This window comes from Haliotis rubra, unplaced genomic scaffold (genome assembly GCF_003918875.1).
Source record: "Haliotis rubra isolate DU_JTF1 unplaced genomic scaffold, ASM391887v1 Scf133, whole genome shotgun sequence".
Classification (NCBI taxonomy): Eukaryota; Metazoa; Mollusca; class Gastropoda; order Lepetellida; family Haliotidae; genus Haliotis; species Haliotis rubra.
The window spans coordinates 26,904-45,284 of NW_025765259.1; the positions used below are offsets into that span (position 1 = coordinate 26,904).

Consider the following 18,381-nt stretch of genomic DNA (forward strand, 5'->3'; position numbering starts at 1 on the left):
TGATCGGAATTCCTGATAATTAGATTTTAAGCTTGATAAGTTGTCTTTGAATGTCAAAGAGGAAATATTTGTTGCCACATATAGCCATCTATAATTGTCCCTTAACTTGCGCAAGTCTCTTAGAAAAGATTATTTGTTTAAATCATAATTCTGAGATTATATGAACCATCAGAACAAGTATTTTGCATAAAAAACTGGCGTCTTATACTGTCTGCTTATGTAGACTTGCCCATTATCAGGGTAGAAATACTAGACATCCATAGATGTAATTCAGTATCATTTGGTTCAGCCTTGTGACTCATCATTCAGTACAGACTGAGCAAGACTAGATTGTCCTTTCAATCTGTCATTTACATATTTGATTGAAAGGAATGTGGTGTCCTAACACAAGCATGGTGAGAAATGGATACTTTCACTTTTACCAAACCATTGGTCTTGCAGGCCAAAGCATAAAGATCACAGAACCTCTGGAGGTCAATGACAGTGAAAGAGTCACATTCCCTTTGCTGCTACTAATTACTCTTGACAACAAATTATGAGGTCTTATTTCCATAACCACCAAGTTACTGTGTAGAAGGCCAGGGGGATCCTTGCAATGGCCCACAAGTTGTATGTTTGAGATTGACAGGGTTTTCAGATTCAAATACAAGACCAACCCCCAACAAAACCCAGAATTTCAACGCTGATTGGTATTGCCGGCCCAAATGGAAAACGTAAAAGAAATGGAGGAAATTTGAGAATCTGGAACCAAACTTTTTACTTTGTCCTTCTAATTACTGAAATTTGTGACCAGAATATAGTGGTACTTTCAAATTTAAACTTCATGCCCCATTTTGTAAATATTCATGTTTTTATCTTTAAATGAAAGAAAAATAATAAATACTGCTGAAACAAAGTTGATGATATTCAAATGTGCTCACCTTTTGGAATGAGTTGCTCGACCTGAGGTGACCAGTATATTGCGTCCACTACCACTTGATGTGGGAACACCACCTTCTCCGGAGTCACAGGAGGCACACCAACCTCCTGGAAGTGTAATGGCGGTTTTGTGAACACCTCTTTCGAAGAGTTTTTCAGATTATCAAACACATTTGTGGGGTTTCTATCTGCAGCATCCTCGTCGTAGTCTTCATCGGGGTCGATGTCGTCATCCTCGTACTCATCCTTGTCATCTTCCTCATCCTCATCCTGTATCACCACCTTCTCGATGTCTTCCTCGTAGGAGTATTCATCGTCAATGTCTTTTCTTCGATTTGGGAACAAAAAATTTATCAACCTTCCTAAACAAAATAGGTTTCTTATCCTTAGCTGCTTTGACGTTCTCTAGAACAATGTCAGGCTGAATTGTCTCCCCTTTCCGCATCAGGACAACTCCCTTGCGTTGACCGTATTCTGAGTCGCGGGCGGCTTGGGGTTTCCTGTCCACCAATGGTAAACCTGCAGCATGGATGTAGTTGTTGTCGTGCTGCTGCGACAGTTGACGCAGCTTCATCCTGTACGCCGAAGGGTTTGCTGCGCTGACATGCATGTCGATGTCTCCATCGGAGGAGTTGAGCTGATGTATCATCACATTGAGCAGTAACACAAAACAGAAACCGAAGGAGAAAATTGTAAGAAAGAGGGTCTTCACCCTCCTCACACTGAAGCTCCTCATGGTGGATGTGCTGGATCTAGATTACGCTCGTGGATTGTGTGGATTTCTTGGGATCTGTAATACTGATCATTTTGACTGATTTACACACAGAGAATGATGACCATTTAAAGCTTTGTGTCTTGAATATGTAGAAGACATCCATAGAGCATCCAAGTAACCACATAAACAATGAAACTGTGCACACTTATAACCTGTGATTGCAACGTGCAGTCTTCAACACTATATGATCCTGCCGGTATATAACCCAGTGTATTCCCTTCTTGGCAGGGCCATTACACACAATATCAACCAGGGAGCTCACAGGACCGACTGACTGCCAACACCAGACTGTCCACTTTATTGTCCACTTGGATGGTAATAGGGTGTGTTATACAGATTATTTCCCACAATTGCCCATGTCATTGTATGGTATGTCCAGCTTCTGTTGACTTCCAGCACACCTGCAGGAGACAAGCTTGCATTAGAAACCACTGACCCCTGGTAATGCCACCTATTGTGATCTGCTCGCTGCAGCAGATACATGCCACACAGCACCTCGTTCAGTGTGTCCACTCAAAGGGGCAGTTGACCAGAACCTGTAATTGGGCCTGTCAGACAACAATAGGTAGTTGATGTATTTCCATTCATACCTCTAGCTGGATGGTTCTGTATTCATCACAGTTAAATCAACATTGGTTAGTGGCATGTACACATCCTGCTGGTGGAACATACCCCTGTAATTATTGTTCCAGGTGAAACACACACCTGTAATTAAGAATGTGTGCCTTCTCCACTGGACTGGATTGTTTTATTACCATATACCTTTATCCATGTCCACACTCCATTAAGTCCAGGTGGGGCAGGCCATTTAATCAGAGCAACAAATTGGATCTTTTATTAATGTGATCAGTGTCACTTGTTGATCACTTTTAACTAATTCTTGGATAACTGTATATGCATTTTGCCCGTTTATCCACAAATCTGATAATTCCTTTGAACATTAGTGTCAGATCACACTGAATAATCTGTCTCTGGCTCCGTCCCAAAAGCTAGAATCAGAATTGTTTTTTCGCGTAGTATCTGTGAGTCCAACACCTGAGAAGCTTACATCAATATGTGCACAGGTGTCCCGGCAATAGAGGATCATTGCGGATTAACAGCACTAATTTGCAGAATGTCTGAAATTTAAAACAAAAAAGTTGTGACAAAATGATATTAAATGGGATTAAATATGTAAGTTATGTGGATAGTATTAAGATTAAGTATATCATCTTACAGGTTGTTTAATTCTTAATACAGGATAAGGTAGGATGACGTGCGTGACTCACTCAGTGTTTGTTGGTTTATGTAATTAAGCAATTAAGCAATCAAGCAAGCAAGCATGCACTCTCTCAATCTTGCTCTCTCACAAGAAAACTAACTTAATGTTTGAAAGATGTTAAAACAAAAGGAGGTACACTGCTGGTTCCTGAAATCAGAGACTAGCTCAATCGTATATGAGCTGAAAAAAATGTAGTTCTTGGGATATAAGCTTCAATTAATATTTCTGATATAATATTCAATATATCCCTAATAAAAATATCAAGGATTGCCTTCCTGTTATATATACTACACACACCCTATTACAATAATTACCATCTGTATGTATAAGGAAGTCCGATATATACTACACACACACCATATTACAATAATTACTGTCTAATAGTGGTGTGAAGAGCTTCAGGACAAGGGGAGGTTTGAGAAAGGGCCTGTTTCCTCACTTGCATTACACTTTATGTTTACAAGGGGCCGCCTTGAAGGAGCGACCGGCCACTACACTCAAGTCAATTGCCTTTGTGCATGCAGGGAGTTGACGAGCCACCCTTTTCAAATTCTGTGTACCTTTCTGTGCTTGTGTTGTGGACGATCGCACTTTCAGCAGGCGAGACTTGGCTCCTCTGCACACAAACCCATCATTGCAAACATTTCATCTTACGCCTGGGAGTCAGAAAAACATGTCACCCAGTGCCTGCAAACACGTTCTTCGTTGGGGACAGCAACATCTGCGACAGTGGTGATGGTGCGTAGTGGAGGCATGGCTGTTACTGATGGTGCAGCATGGAAGCTTGGGTGTTTCCCAGGTTTGTCTGGCGGCACTCTTCTTGCAGGATTGAGTATGGTTTGGGGTTGATCTGAGTCTTTAGATGCTGCTGATGAACCTGGTGGAGGATAGTTGCCTCAGTAACTGTACCAACGAGACCTGGAAATATAAATGATTCTGATTTTCAAAGATTGATAACAATTTTGAATCTGTTAATGTTTCTACCTTTTGCATATGTCCAAAGCTTTATTTAAGCTTAAGTCAAGGAAATCTCCCAGATTTTTATCAAAGGGGTTTGATGGGTTAGGGTCAATGTTTTGGAATATACTGGTTTAGTTGGGCTTGGGTATTAAACTCAAAGCAAGTTCAGAAATATGGGATTCTTTCTAATTATGGTAATTTATTTGCCATGGCATGGTGAGATATTATCATTGCTAAACTGTCATGCTGTAACAGATTAACTGCTGTAAATTGAAAGGATCAGGTGTTCTTTAAGGGCGGTGGGGACGCCTAGTGGTTAAAGCGTTCGCTCGTCACGCCGAAGACCCGGGTTCAATTCCCCACATGGGTACAATGTGTGAAGCCCATTTCTGGCGTCCCCTGCCATGATATTGCTGGAATATTGCTAAAAGCGGTGTAAAACTAAAATTTCTTCAGCTTCTGCTTCTGTCATTTGCCTGCCCTAAACATGGGCATTTCTCTTTTGTAGATCACAAAATGCTTTATATAGTCTGAGCTCAGTAGTTTTGTGGAGATAGCCAGTTACATCAGCTCAGACAAGACGCTTCGATTATAAGATAATTCTTGGCTCTAGGGCTGTCGGCTAGTTATCTAGCACTCAATGAGAATAACTTCAGTAAGAATAGAAGATCTTGATCAACTAGAACCTGAGACTTACATTAAGTCTCTGAAATAAAAACAAATCTTTTTTAGTTTGTATGGGTTAAATTGTATTTTTAGATAAAATTCCATGAGACCAAGATGATATCTTCATGACATCTTCATGATATTTACACTTGGCAAAGTATTGTACACTTGCTTGGTCATATTCAGATATGTTTGTTTCTGCTGCTTTCAGGAAAACAGACCGCCTCTGTGGTGTAGTGGTTAGAGCGTCCGCCCGGAGAGCGGAAGGTTGCGGGTTCAATCCCCGACCGCGTCATACCAAAAGACGTTAAAATATGGTACTTCGTGGTCCCTGCCTGGCGCTCGGCATTAATGGGTACAACAAGGACTGGTCGGCTCGGAGTCAGTATAATGTGTCTGAGTGGGGTATTCATGCTTCACTGCGGCATGGTATCTCAGTGGGCTAGCACTATAAAACCAGCTGCAGTCTGGGCTAGTACAAGCAGCCACACATACACATACACACGCATGCACATCGTCATATGAGCGAAATATTCTCAAGCACGACGTAAAACCCAATTTCACCTCGCCTCACCTCACCTCACCTCACCTCACCTCACCTCACCTCAGGAAAACATAGTCTACCTTCAAGATCCAAGGGAATTAATGTTAAAGGGAGCCCAACTCAAGATAGAGCAAGTCTAGATTGCCTCATCCTTTTGGATATTATTATATTCATTTGTTTTGTAGAAATACATTTTTAAATGATACCATTTTATTTCTGGGACCAAATATCAGTCAAAGGAAAACATGATCTGTTTGATTGGCATTTTAGAAGTGGTCAGTAGTAAGAAAGTAAGATACATTATGGATAACACTTTCTTTATTATATACGATGCAATGTTTTAGTATAGATTCTTATACCGTTGTGAAGCAGGATCTATACCGAAACGTCCATCATATATCCTAATGAACTTGTTATTCATAAAGTATCTTACTCCTTTCTTTTCAAAGGAAAACATGAAATCAGAGTATAGATATCTGCCATTCCTGTGAGTCTGAATTCTAGCAACAAGATCTGTCACTACAGAGCCAGGTTTGCAAAGGACAGATCACATGAAACCATGCTCCACCTAATCCGTGCGTGGTGTCAAAAGCTGGAGAGAAAACAAAGAAAGGAATCCCCAGATTTCAGGAGCACAGCATCTCTGTTCTGATGAATATTCTATATTAGTTTCTCGAACACGGTGCTTAACAGCCCCTTTTGTGTTTGGTGACAGGCCCTCACAGGGGGCTGGTGAGGAAACTCCGGCAACAGATCCTGGTGTCAGACCTTGGGTTCCAGCATCAAGCGGAGGTGATCGCAGGCCAGACTTACAATAAATCAATACTGATTTCTTCTACTCTCCCCCCACCCCCACCCCCCTAATACTGATAGTTCCCGTTTGATCGGGGATGACCAGTAGACAATGGTGGAAGGTGAGTCACATTGTCGAGGTCTAGTGGGTATATTCACCGATCTCTGACTCACAGTGAGGACAATGAAGACACACAGAGCTTCTTACAGAATCAGTCTGCAGAACGTTGAGCCGACTCGTTGGTCGCACCCTTCTCATGCTTCCCAATTTGTGACTAATATGCATTTTGTCAATACCGTTTCGGGGAGCTGGGAAATTCATCATGCTGGTTTTAAAGCCTCTTGTCTCATAATGTTGAGTAGCTCTTTGAAGACTGCCAGATTCTTTCAGAAAACACATTTCTTTTCTCATCGAGGGACTGGAGAGACATGAAATTGCCTCTCGGAAATTTAAGAAATTTCAGCTAATGATAGGGTTCATCTACACATGGAGACTCACATGTAACCGCTTCATGGTTTTTGTCAATTGGCGTCCAAAGAAATTTAATATTTTGCTGAAAATTAGCATGGTGTTTTATTGCAGGCATTTCAGATGTAAATTTGCAGATATTTTTCTTTACTTAACACATGCAGTGCAGCACATAAAGGACAGGCATCTGTACTCTCTTGTTTTATAAGGCGGCTTTAATGGCTGGCGTCGAGATCTGATTACTGCTGCACCATGCACACAGGACGTTAATGTGGGTACTGAAGTGGACTTAATCCACGAGCTTGGGGGTCACACCAGGGAGAAGTGCTGCAGATTACCAGACCCCCTGACCTCTGGGGCTTACTCTTGTTGAGCAAACCACCAACAAAGACAATCTTATGCACGGGTTTGACATGGAGATAGGTGTGTTGAACATAGAGAGGTATTTACCTACTGGTTTATCAAAATGAGCTAGAGTATCAGCCTTCTATCATGTTCAGTATCTTATATGTAGCATGGCAGTCAGCCAATTATGATAAGCAAGGAGCAGGCAATGCTGAAGATGGTTGTGGCTGATCAGGTCATACATCGGGTAAAATGATACACCAAGTCAGCCAGGCCTGTTTAGAGCAGGGATAGTTGCAGTTACTTTCTGCAGTTTGTCCATTCTCACTTTAAGATGTATGTTGGGTGATGGATGATGGCAATCAGGGGGGTGTTTAGTTGTTGTTTTTTTTGTTTATTAAACACCAAACTCAGCCATATTCCATATATATGGCAGTGGTCTGTAAATAATTCAGTCTGGAGCAGACAATCCAGTGATCAACACCATAAGCATCGATCTGCGCATCTGGGATACAATCAGATGTGTCAACCAGGGTGGTGTTTAGGATGTATATTTGTGGTGATTTGGGTGGTAAAGTCTGGAGGTAAGCAGGGTCTTCATGATGGGGGTGAGGGTGATGGCATCCATTCCACTTCACGATTCATGTAACTTTGAGGGAATTAAAGACTCTTATACCATATCTTTATAAGAATAATAACCCTAGAATGTGTTCCAAATACATGTTTCAAATATAGATGAGTAACCCGGAATCCCAGATTCAAATATAAACATGCCCACCAGGCAGTATTGCACCGTATATTGTGACTTTTACCCCACCCTCACCTTCGCAATGGAGGTAAGCTGTAGTGCTATTTCATTGCATGAGTTTCATCTTGTGTTGGGCATCAAATTCGTTTCTTATTGTTTGAACACTTTCCAGATGAAAATTTCTAAATCCTCAAATGAACACAAAATTATGTTTTCCCAATTTCATTGCATTTTGTTGATATTCTGGTAACCGAATCGACTTGAACCTCCCATAGTGCATAAACCGCATGACTCCTTGCATCCAAGTGACTTTTCTCATCAAAGATTTGGAATCTCAGAAATGTAGAGTAAACAAGATAAAATAAGTGATAATTGTGATAGCACATGAGAGGTGCAGAAATATATGGAAACATTATCCGGACATGGCTGTATGAAGTCATCAATGTGTTGCGTACAAGCCAACGGCATTTCCCAAATATTATTGTTCCTGTGTATAACTATCCAAGGGTTTATCAGGGTTTGTCTGAGTGCCCCTGGTTGACTAACTGGGTGGAAAATCATCATTTTTTAAACATTTTTTAAAAGTCCCTGTTTCCCATGTTTGACTTTACAGTAATTTAGAAATAGGCATTAAGGACTCAAAATTGTGATTTGTCTAAAGTTCTCATTTTCTGAAATTCTGATATTTTGTCATTGCTGTATGTAGAAATAGGCATTAAGGCCTCTGAGGATTTACTGGTGCTCCTATCAGTAATATACAATTACTTCCACAAAGCCGACCAGTGAAGACCGGGTTAGAATTGGTCTTCAGCAACCCATGCTTGTCATAAGGGGAAAATAATGGGATCGGGTGGTCAGGCTCGCTGACTTGGTTGACACTACGTCATCGTATATCCCATTTCTGTAGATCGATGCTCATGCTGATATCACTGGATTGTCTGATCCAGAATCGATTATTTATAGACCACCGCCATACAGCTGGAATATTGCTGAGTGTGGCGTTAAACAACTAACCAATCTACAGAGCCAACGACATGATAGTGATGATAGTGATAGCTTGTGATCAAACAAGCAATTTCTTATGATTATGGAAAGGTTATAATCACTTCTATTACAGTTGATTAACATAAATAGGAGAAATTCATTTTTGAAAGTTTAAGTGATATTTACTCAACGCTTGGGGCTAAATAATCACCTCGGAGCAGATCTGGATGAAGCCATGATAAGGAGAATGTTGAAGACAGATTGATGAAACAGCGAGGAATTATATGACAGCAGTGTTGTCAGAATAATCCCCGGGGAATTCTGCTGGATTCTGATGAAGGGTTCCAATGATCAGTATGTATGAGACATCCAGAATGATGTTGATAACACTACAGTAGGTTTTAAAAAGCTCGCTGCTCCCCAGATAGCGATAAGCCTACTGTAATTTGTATACATCAGAATATCAGACATTAGCAGCATGAGATCTGACAGGTCTATCGAAATGCTCGACAGTCAGGAAAACAATTACCAGGAATATCTCACCGAGAAGCATCTGACTTTCAAATGTATTGATATTACATTATACAGCTTGTGGTGGCCACTACAGTGCAGGCTTGGAGGGAGCAGTGGATTGTTCCACAGCGATACTGAATACTCTTGTAAACTGAGGGAAGGCTGCTTCTGAGGACCACGCTGATGGGAGACTTACCACTGATGGGAGACTTACCTCGCACATGTAGAACTATACTGCTGATGATGTATTTGTCATCATGAAGCATGAGACGACACCGTGCCCCTCGTCCTACCGATTCGATGTGGTCATTGTACTGACATATCACTCAGCCACATGGGAACACACAAAGCCAGCAATTCAGTGGTGACAAAATCATTCTCCGGTGTTAAAAAATGTCCTACAGAAGTGGTTGACTGAATGAAGTTGAAAGGCTGTACTTTGTTGACACTGGCCCAGTCATGAATATAGACTGCTTGTCACAGAGTTCTCATGCCAGCTTACAGAGAATTTGTAGTCCGTCGTCACGTTGTCTTGCCGAGACTACCACACTGTTGTGACGAGCACTGCTTCAATCTCCGCTCTCTCCTTCGATCTCCTGGCTAAGCCCTGTCTGTCCCTTCTGAAGGCTTAGTCTGCCACTGTGAGGTGTAAACTGACGAGGGATTTACCCTCAACAGATAAACCCTCTTCAATCTTATTGGCTCGTAGCTGTGACATGAATACCCAACACAACTGCTGTTTGAGGCTCACCGGTGTTTCCTCCATTCATGATTCGCACGTTCTGTTGTATTCAGATATTACATAATTTGTAGAGAGAGAGCAGTCATTTCCACAGGGTCCTGTCGATGTTGTTGTCGCTCTGTCCCAGACAGGCCTTTGTCCCAGGGTCCTTCCCCTGCCTTGGAGCACCTGTCAGTAGACTGTGTCCTCTCATCTACAGATGAATGACCAGGCACAGGTCACACTAGGCAGTCACAATAAAGACACAAACTGCTGACAGAACACAGCTTTACACAGCTGCAGGACACTTTTCTTTATTTCCTCTTTCTTCAATTTTTAAGATTTTTATTCAGCTAACAAGACAATGTTAGTTTCTACTGTGGAAAACAATATTCCAGCTGTAATATTGTAGCTTGTTAATTGCAACTGCACTGTGAAACTTGTAAGTGTCATGAGCAATGACATATTTCTTTGTTGATACAGTGACTTCAAACTTCCCAAGTCTCAGAGACTGACCACCCAAATTAGTTTCGGTGACACTGAAGACAATCAGTAGTTCTAAGTTTCTAGTCTGGATCCAATCAGGACACAGGGTAGACAGTATGTACTAGCCAGTATGGACATCTGGGTCCCTCTCTAAGGACACAGGATCACTTCACCTTATAGATATAATACTCAATGTAAGGAGGCGTGGCCACCTCACTTCTGAGGGTTTAACAGGAAAAATTTTCCATGTAAGGACACCTGACCACCTCACTTTGCTATTGATAAAGTACTCAATGTAATAAGACCTGACAAGTTCAGTTCTGAGGGTTAACTGCAGATGGAATACCCCATAGCACATGACCACCACCTCAGTTCTGAGGGTTTACTGCAGATGGAGTACCCCATGTAGCACATGACCACCTACCTCAGTTCTGAGGGTTTACTGCAGATGGAGTACCCCCATAGCACATGACCACCTCAGTTCTGAGGGTTTACTGCAGATGGAGTACCCCCATGTAGCACATGACCACCTCAGTTCTGAGGGTTTACTGCAGATGGAGTACCCCATGTAGCACATGACCACCTCAGTTCTGAGGGTTTACTGCAGATGGAGTACCCCCATAGCACATGACCACCTCAGTTCTGAGGGTTTACTGCAGATGGAGTACCCCATGTAGCACATGACCACCTCAGTTCTGAGGGTTTACTACAGATGCAGTTACCTATGTAGATACCTCTCTTTGGAGGGTTTGCAAATGAAGTATCCCCTGTACTGAACATCATTTCAAAGGTTATACTACAGACTTCAAAACACCTGCCTGACTGGAGGCTGATTTCACATATTGTAGAAAACTTAGTAAGCCACAGTTTTTATATCCCATAAAGGTAATGTTCACAGTTTATGGCCTCAATGAATAGCTCAGGGCCTGCGGTGCATAAAGACGGTCATTGTGGTTGTAGTGATTTCACTTCCTATTGTTTGTTCAGTATTAAATATCCAATTACATGTACCAAGCCTCAAGAAAGGTATTATATTGGCTGCAGAGCTGCTCAGACGAATGCTCCTAGGTTCCTTGGCACAGATACAGTTTATAAAAGAAACTAAACACCCTTTCAAGCATGCATGGTTGTGAGTGTTTAGAAGTTTCAAACTGGTTTCCGTTGATGTTAAATTTCACGTGGCCAAGAAAAGGTTTTAAGTTTTGTTATTGAGTGCACTGGTTGATTACGCTGAAGGTACACCCATACCCACACCAGACCAGACCCCTCTACAGCTGACCCAGCATGGAGTGATGGTTGAAACATCACCCCTCGACACACCCCTCTACAGCTGACCTGGCATGGAGTAATGGATGAAACATCACCCCCCGACACGTCCCTCTACAGCTGACCTGGCATGGTGTAATAGTTGAAACATCACCCCCCGACACGCCCCTCTACAGCTGACCTGGCATGGTGTAATAGTTGAAACATCACCCCCCGACACGCCCCTCTACAGCTGACCTGGCATGGTGTAATAGTTGAAACATCACCCCCCGACACGCCCCTCTACAGCTGACCTGGCATGGTGTAATAGTTGAAACATCACCCCCCGACACGCCCCTCTACAGCTGACCTGGCATGGAGTGATGGTTGAAACATCACCCACCCCGACACGCCCCTCTACAGCTGACCTGGCATGGAGTGATGGATGAAACATCACCCCCCGACACGCCCCTCTACAGCTGACCTGGCATGGAGTGATGGATGAAACATCACACCCCGACACGCCCCTCTACAGCTGACCTGGCATGGAGTGATGGTTGAAACATCACCCCCCGACACGCCCCTCTACAGCTGACCTGGCATGGAGTAATGGATGAAACATCACCCCCCGACACGCCCCTCTACAGCTGACCTGGCATGGTGTAATGGTTGAAACATCACCCCCCGACCACGCCCCTCTACAGCTGACCTGGCATGGAGTGATGGTTGAAACATCACGCCATGACACATCCCTCTACAGCTGACACAGCATGGAGTGATGGTTGAAATATCAACCCCCCGACACGCCCCTCTACAGCTGACCTGGCATGGAGTGATGGTTGAAACATCACGCCATGACACATCCCTCTACAGCTGACACAGCATGGAGTAATGGTTGAAATATCAACCCCCCGACACGCCCCTCTACAGCTGACCCGGCATGGAGTGATGGTTGAAACATCACCCCTACAGCTGACCTGGCATGGAGTGATGGTTGACATCACCCACCCCCTCTACAGCTGACCTGGCATGGAGTGATGGTTGAAACATCACACCCGACACGCCCTCTACAGCTGACCTGGCATGGAGTGATGGATGAAACATCACCCCGACCGCCCCTCTACAGCTGACCTGGCATGGTGTAATGGTTGAAACATCACCCCACCCGACACGCCCCTCTACAGCTGACCTGGCATGGAGTGATGGTTGAAACATCATCACGCCATGACACATCCTCTACAGCTGACACAGCATGGAGTGATGGTTGAAACATCATCACACCCCCAACACGCCTCTACAGCCCCTCTACAGCTGACCTGGCATGGAGTGATGGTTGAAACAACATCACCCCCACCCACACACCCCTCTACAGCTGACACAGCATGGAGTAATGGTTGAAATATCAACCCCCCGACACGCCCCTCTACAGCTGACCCGGCATGGAGTGATGGTTGAAATATCACGCCATGACACACCCCTCTACAGCTGACACAGCATGGAGTAATGGTTGAAATATCAACCCCCCGACACGCCCCTCTACAGCTGACCCGGCATGGAGTGATGGTTGAAATATCACGCCATGACACACCCCTCTACAGCTGACACAGCATGGAGTGGTGGTTGAAACATCACACACACCCCAACACACCCCTCTACAGCTGACCTGGCATGGAATGACGGTTGAAACAGTACTCCTCCACACGACCCTCTACAGCTGACACAGCATGGAGTGATGGTTGAAATATCAACCCCGACACGCCCTCTACAGCTGACCTGGCACCTCTACAGCTGACCTGGCATGGAGTGATGGTTGAAATATCATACAGCGCCATGACACACCCCTCTACAGCTGACACAGCATGGAATGACGGTTGAAACAGTACTCCTCCACACGCCCCTCTACAGCTGACCCGGCATGGAGTGACGGTTGAAACATCACCCTTTGATACCCCCCTCTACAGCTGACGCAGCATGGAGTGATGGTTTACAGTCTGTGTGTACACTGTCGCCTTTCCTTTGTGCATTACCAGCATTTTCACTGGTGAAGATAAAAACGTGCCAAATTTGCCAGCTTTGTGTGAGCACATTGTTTGGTATTCTCAGGTAGTGTGTATGTCCATGTTTAGCGGAGACGCTAGCTGTACCCATTGCACCGACCACTCCAATAAATCTCGCATTCCCGTGGCTCGTGTAAATATTGAACTCCGAGATGTGTGCAGATGCGACTTTGTCACTGCTTTTTGTTGCGAAAAAGTAATTGTTCCCATTTGGATGGCTTGAGATCCTGTTGTGATTATTTACTGAACATAATTTAATTTTATTTTTTTAATGCTAATTTATGCTATGAATTCAAATGTTCAATATTTCTCAGTGGTAGATGCAGTCTTGTTATGAGATTCCATTTTGAAAAATATCTGGGGATACTGTAATTGTATTAGTAATTAGTTTAGATGGATTTGTAATATACATTTCAACTTTTGATAAGGATATTGTGACTATCCACTGTTTGGAAGTATTGTCATGAAAGTAGTATCTGATATTCCAGTAGAAGTGAATCATGCTCAGAATGGTTAAAACATTATGATTCAATGATACATTGTTCACCATTTTGCGACAGTAGGAACAGTTCTGGTAACCATGTCAAGTGATTACTGGTACAGAACTATTGGCTTCCTTTAATTAACATTGTCCAGGTACTAATGAGCTGGTGAATGGTGACCATTGCTATGAATCTGTATGCATGTGTTCCGAAAGCCCTGGAGATACTCTGTCACTCAGCACACATACTGTTGGTCAGAGTTTGTTGTGCTGAGAGTTAAGTCTGGAGATGTCTAACTGTGTCAATACTGTGATGAACTGTGCCTGTTCCTCCGTGTCATTGTGGTCCTGTGAAGGTCTGAGGTCACTAGTACCCTGTGTTATTGTGAGAATGTACGGACATTGGAAGGAGTTCAGTACAAAATAGGTCCCAGTACCCAGATTGTGTCATTGTAAGGATTTCAGGAAAAAATACGTCCCCAGTACCCAGATTGTGTCATTGTAAGGATTTCTGGGCAAAATCGTTCCCAAGTATCCAGATTGTGTCATTGTAAGGATTTCAGAACAAAATAGGTCCCCAGTACCCAGATTGTGTCATTGTAAGGATTTCTGGGCAAATTCGTTCCCAAGCATCCAGATTGTGTCACTGTAAAGATTTCAGGACAAAATAGGTCACCAGTACCCAGGTTATGTCATTGTAAGGATTTCTGGGCAAAATCGTTCCCAAGTATCCAGATAATGTCATTATGAAGCCAAGTCCACAATATTCTCAATGAGTCCCCATTTCTCCATTACATTTTAGGAAAGACAAGGTCATGGGGGTAGCACATCTTGCAGCTGCCCTGATCCACGTGTGTATGTCATCTAAGAGTGGTTTAATGTGCAGCGTCAATGTATGCATGCTGCACCTTCAGGGAAAAAACCCATATTTGTTGATTTCTGACGGTATCTTGAAAACATTTGATAATGCAACAAAACATGGCCCAACAATGGCGGTTTGTGTAAACCTGACCTGCTGCTTTCTGCCACCTCTCCCACACTTCACCAATTATACATGTGTGAAGTTGTGAGAAAAGGTGGCACCTCTCACAGTATGTGACGTGGTTGTGTGGCAGCCATGTTGTTGTAGAGAACCTATCACTCTTCAAGGGACAAGCTCGAAACATGAGCATAAGATCACCCAGTTATGCCTGTGTTAAAATCCTCTAATTCCATTTCACATATCTTTGGGTTAGATAACAGGGTGTCATACAAAGCAATCTTTGCACCAAGGTGACTATAACTCCCATACCTAGACTTACACAGATGTAGCATTAGGGGTGCTTTGTACAATGGCACCCTGGTAATTTCTTTCATCATTTGTGAAATAAACATCATTAAAAGAGTATTTACAAACAACATACAAGCTCCTGATCTTGTTACAGGATAAGCGCAGATGTGTCCATCTAAGAAAGAAGGTATTACTATGTTGTGTGGAGATTTGTCCGTCCCATGTTTTGAGATTTGTCTGTGTTGTCACGACGACATGGCCATGTTGTATTGGGATCTGAGAGATTACTTCACAAGGTCGGGATGATATTCACAATTAAAAAAACTGCCATCCTGGGAAATGTGTGAATAACATTATGCACATTAAGCACATTTTGTATTGTCTGTTCTTGTATCGTTGAAATGCAGGAATGGATTGGTTTTGAAATGGATGTTTATTGTAAATGAGAGTAAAGACTGTGTCCCGTGTTGATGTTCTACTTGGTGCGTATAAGTGTAGTCTGGGAGGTGACCTGGGAACTTGTCAACATTTCACCCCTTGGTGTTTGAACAGCACACCACTGGCGCTGTAATGCCACCTTCTGTAGGGCCTGTAATCTCTGAGTAAATAGCCACACGTAATTGGAATACACAGATAACACATTGTGCCCCATTGTGGACACCTTAGCATGTACAAAACCTGGAAAGTAGACACTCCAGTATGCAGCACCTCTGGCTTGTGGACAGCTCAACATGTGGAACCTTCCCATGTGGACATTCAAGTATGTGATACCTCCAGTACATGGTCCATTTATTCAGTGGAAGCTCAATATTTAGAAGACAACTGATATGTGGACATTCCAACACGAACATGGGCCTTCCACTATAGAGAACCTCTGTATAATGCTTCTGTACCAATGTTGTTTATTAAATACCTTCTATGATACAATGTCTATGTACAAAATGGAATATGCAAAATAACCACAATACCAGAGGACGTGTGTACAGTACTCTCTATACCACATGTCTGCTACTACTATGAACTATACTCTCTATACAGCATGTTCTATGAACAATACTATCTCTGTACCACATGTCTGCTACTACTATGAACTATACTCTCTATACAGCATGTTCTATGAACTATACTTGTCTGCTACCACTATGAGACTATACTCTCTATACCACATGTTCTATGAACAATACTATTATACTCTGTACCACATGTTGCTACTACTATGAACTATACTCTCTATACAGCATGTTCTATGAACAATACTATCTCTGTACCACATCTGCTACCACTATGAACTATACTCTCTATACAGCATGTTCTATGAACAATACTATCTCTGTACCACATGTCTGCTACTACTATGAACTATACTCTCTATACAGCATGTTCTGAACAAATACTATCTCTGTACCACATGTCTGCTACTACTATGAACTATACTCTATACAGCATGTTCTATGAACAATACTATCTCTGTACCACATGTCTGCTACTACTATGAACTATACTCTCTATACAGCATGTTCTATGAACAATACTATCTCTGTACCACATGTCTGCTACTACTATGAACTATACTCTCTATACAGCATGTTCTATGAACAATACTATCTCTGTACCACATGTCTGCTACTACTATGAACTATACTCTCTATACAGCATGTTCTATGAACAATACTATCTCTGTACCACATGTCTGCTACTACTATGAACTATACTCTCTATACAGCATGTTCTATGAACAATACTATCTCTGTACCACATGTCTGCTACTACTATGAACTATACTCTCTATACAGCATGTTCTATGAACAATACTATCTCTGTACCACATGTCTGCTACTACTATGAACTATACTACAGCATGTTCTATACTACATGTTCTATGAACAATACTATCTCTGTACCACATGTCTGCTACTACTATGAACTATACTCTCTATACCACATGTTCTATGAACAATACCATCTCTGTACCACATGTCTGCTACTACTATGAACTATACTCTCTATACCACATGTTCTATGAACAATACTATCTCTGTACCACATGTCTGCTACTACTATGAACTATACTCTCTATACCACATGTTCTATGAACAATACTCCCTATACCACATGTTCTATGAACTATGAACAATGTTCTCTCTCTATACCACATGTTCTATGAACAATACTAGTATACTATCTCTGTACCACATGTCAGCTACTACTATGAACTATAATGTTCTATACTCTCTATGAACTATGCTCTCTATACAGCATGTTCTATGAACAATACCATCTCTGTACCACATGTTCTACTACTATGAACTATACTCTCTATACCACATGACAATGTTCTATGAACAATATGTTCCACTATCTCTGTACCACATGTATGCTACTACTATGAACTATACTCCCTATACCACATGTTCTATGAACAATACCATCTCTGTACCACATGTCTGCTACTACTATGAACTATACTCTCTATACCACATGTTCTATGAACAATACCATCTCTGTACCACATGTCAGCTACTACTATGAACTATACTCTCTATACCACATGTTCTATGAACAATACTCCCTATACCACATGTTCTATGAACAATACTCTCTATGCCACAAGTTCTATGAACAATACTCCCTATACCACATGTTCTATGAACAATACTCTCTATACCACATGTTCTATGAACAATACTCTCTATACCACATGTTCTATGAACAATACTCTCTATACCACATGTTCTATGAACAATACTCTCTATACCACAAGTTCTATGAACAATACTCCCTATACCACATGTTCTATGAACAATACTCTCTATACCACATGTTCTATGAACAATACTCTCTATACCACATGTTCTATGAACAATACTCTCTATACCACATGTCCTATGAACAATACTCTCTATACAGCAGGTTCTATGAACAATACTCCCTATACCACAAGTTCTATGAACAATACTCTCTATACAGCATGTTCTATGAACAATACTCTCTGTACCACATGTTCTATGAACAATGCTCTCTGTACCACATGTTCTATGAACAATATTCTCTATACAGCATGTTCAGTGAACAATACTCTCTATACCACATGTTCTATGAACAATACTCCCTATACCACATGTTCTATTAACAATACTCTCTATACA

The 18,381-nt window shown here is 42.2% G+C and overlaps 1 protein-coding gene across 1 annotated transcript in view; it reads right to left on the bottom strand.

Moving 5' to 3' along the window:
• Positions 1–9,871, bottom strand: part of LOC124267658 (four-jointed box protein 1-like) — a 29,589-nt gene extending 19,718 nt beyond the window's left edge. Inside the window, 4 exon segments of the mRNA XM_046702630.1 lie at positions 921–1,291; positions 1,293–2,811; positions 3,515–3,872; positions 9,190–9,871. Coding sequence (XP_046558586.1) covers positions 921–1,291; positions 1,293–1,654 — 733 coding nt within the window. The 5' untranslated portion in view covers positions 1,655–2,811; positions 3,515–3,872; positions 9,190–9,871.
• Positions 9,872–18,381: the final 8,510 nt, after the last annotated feature.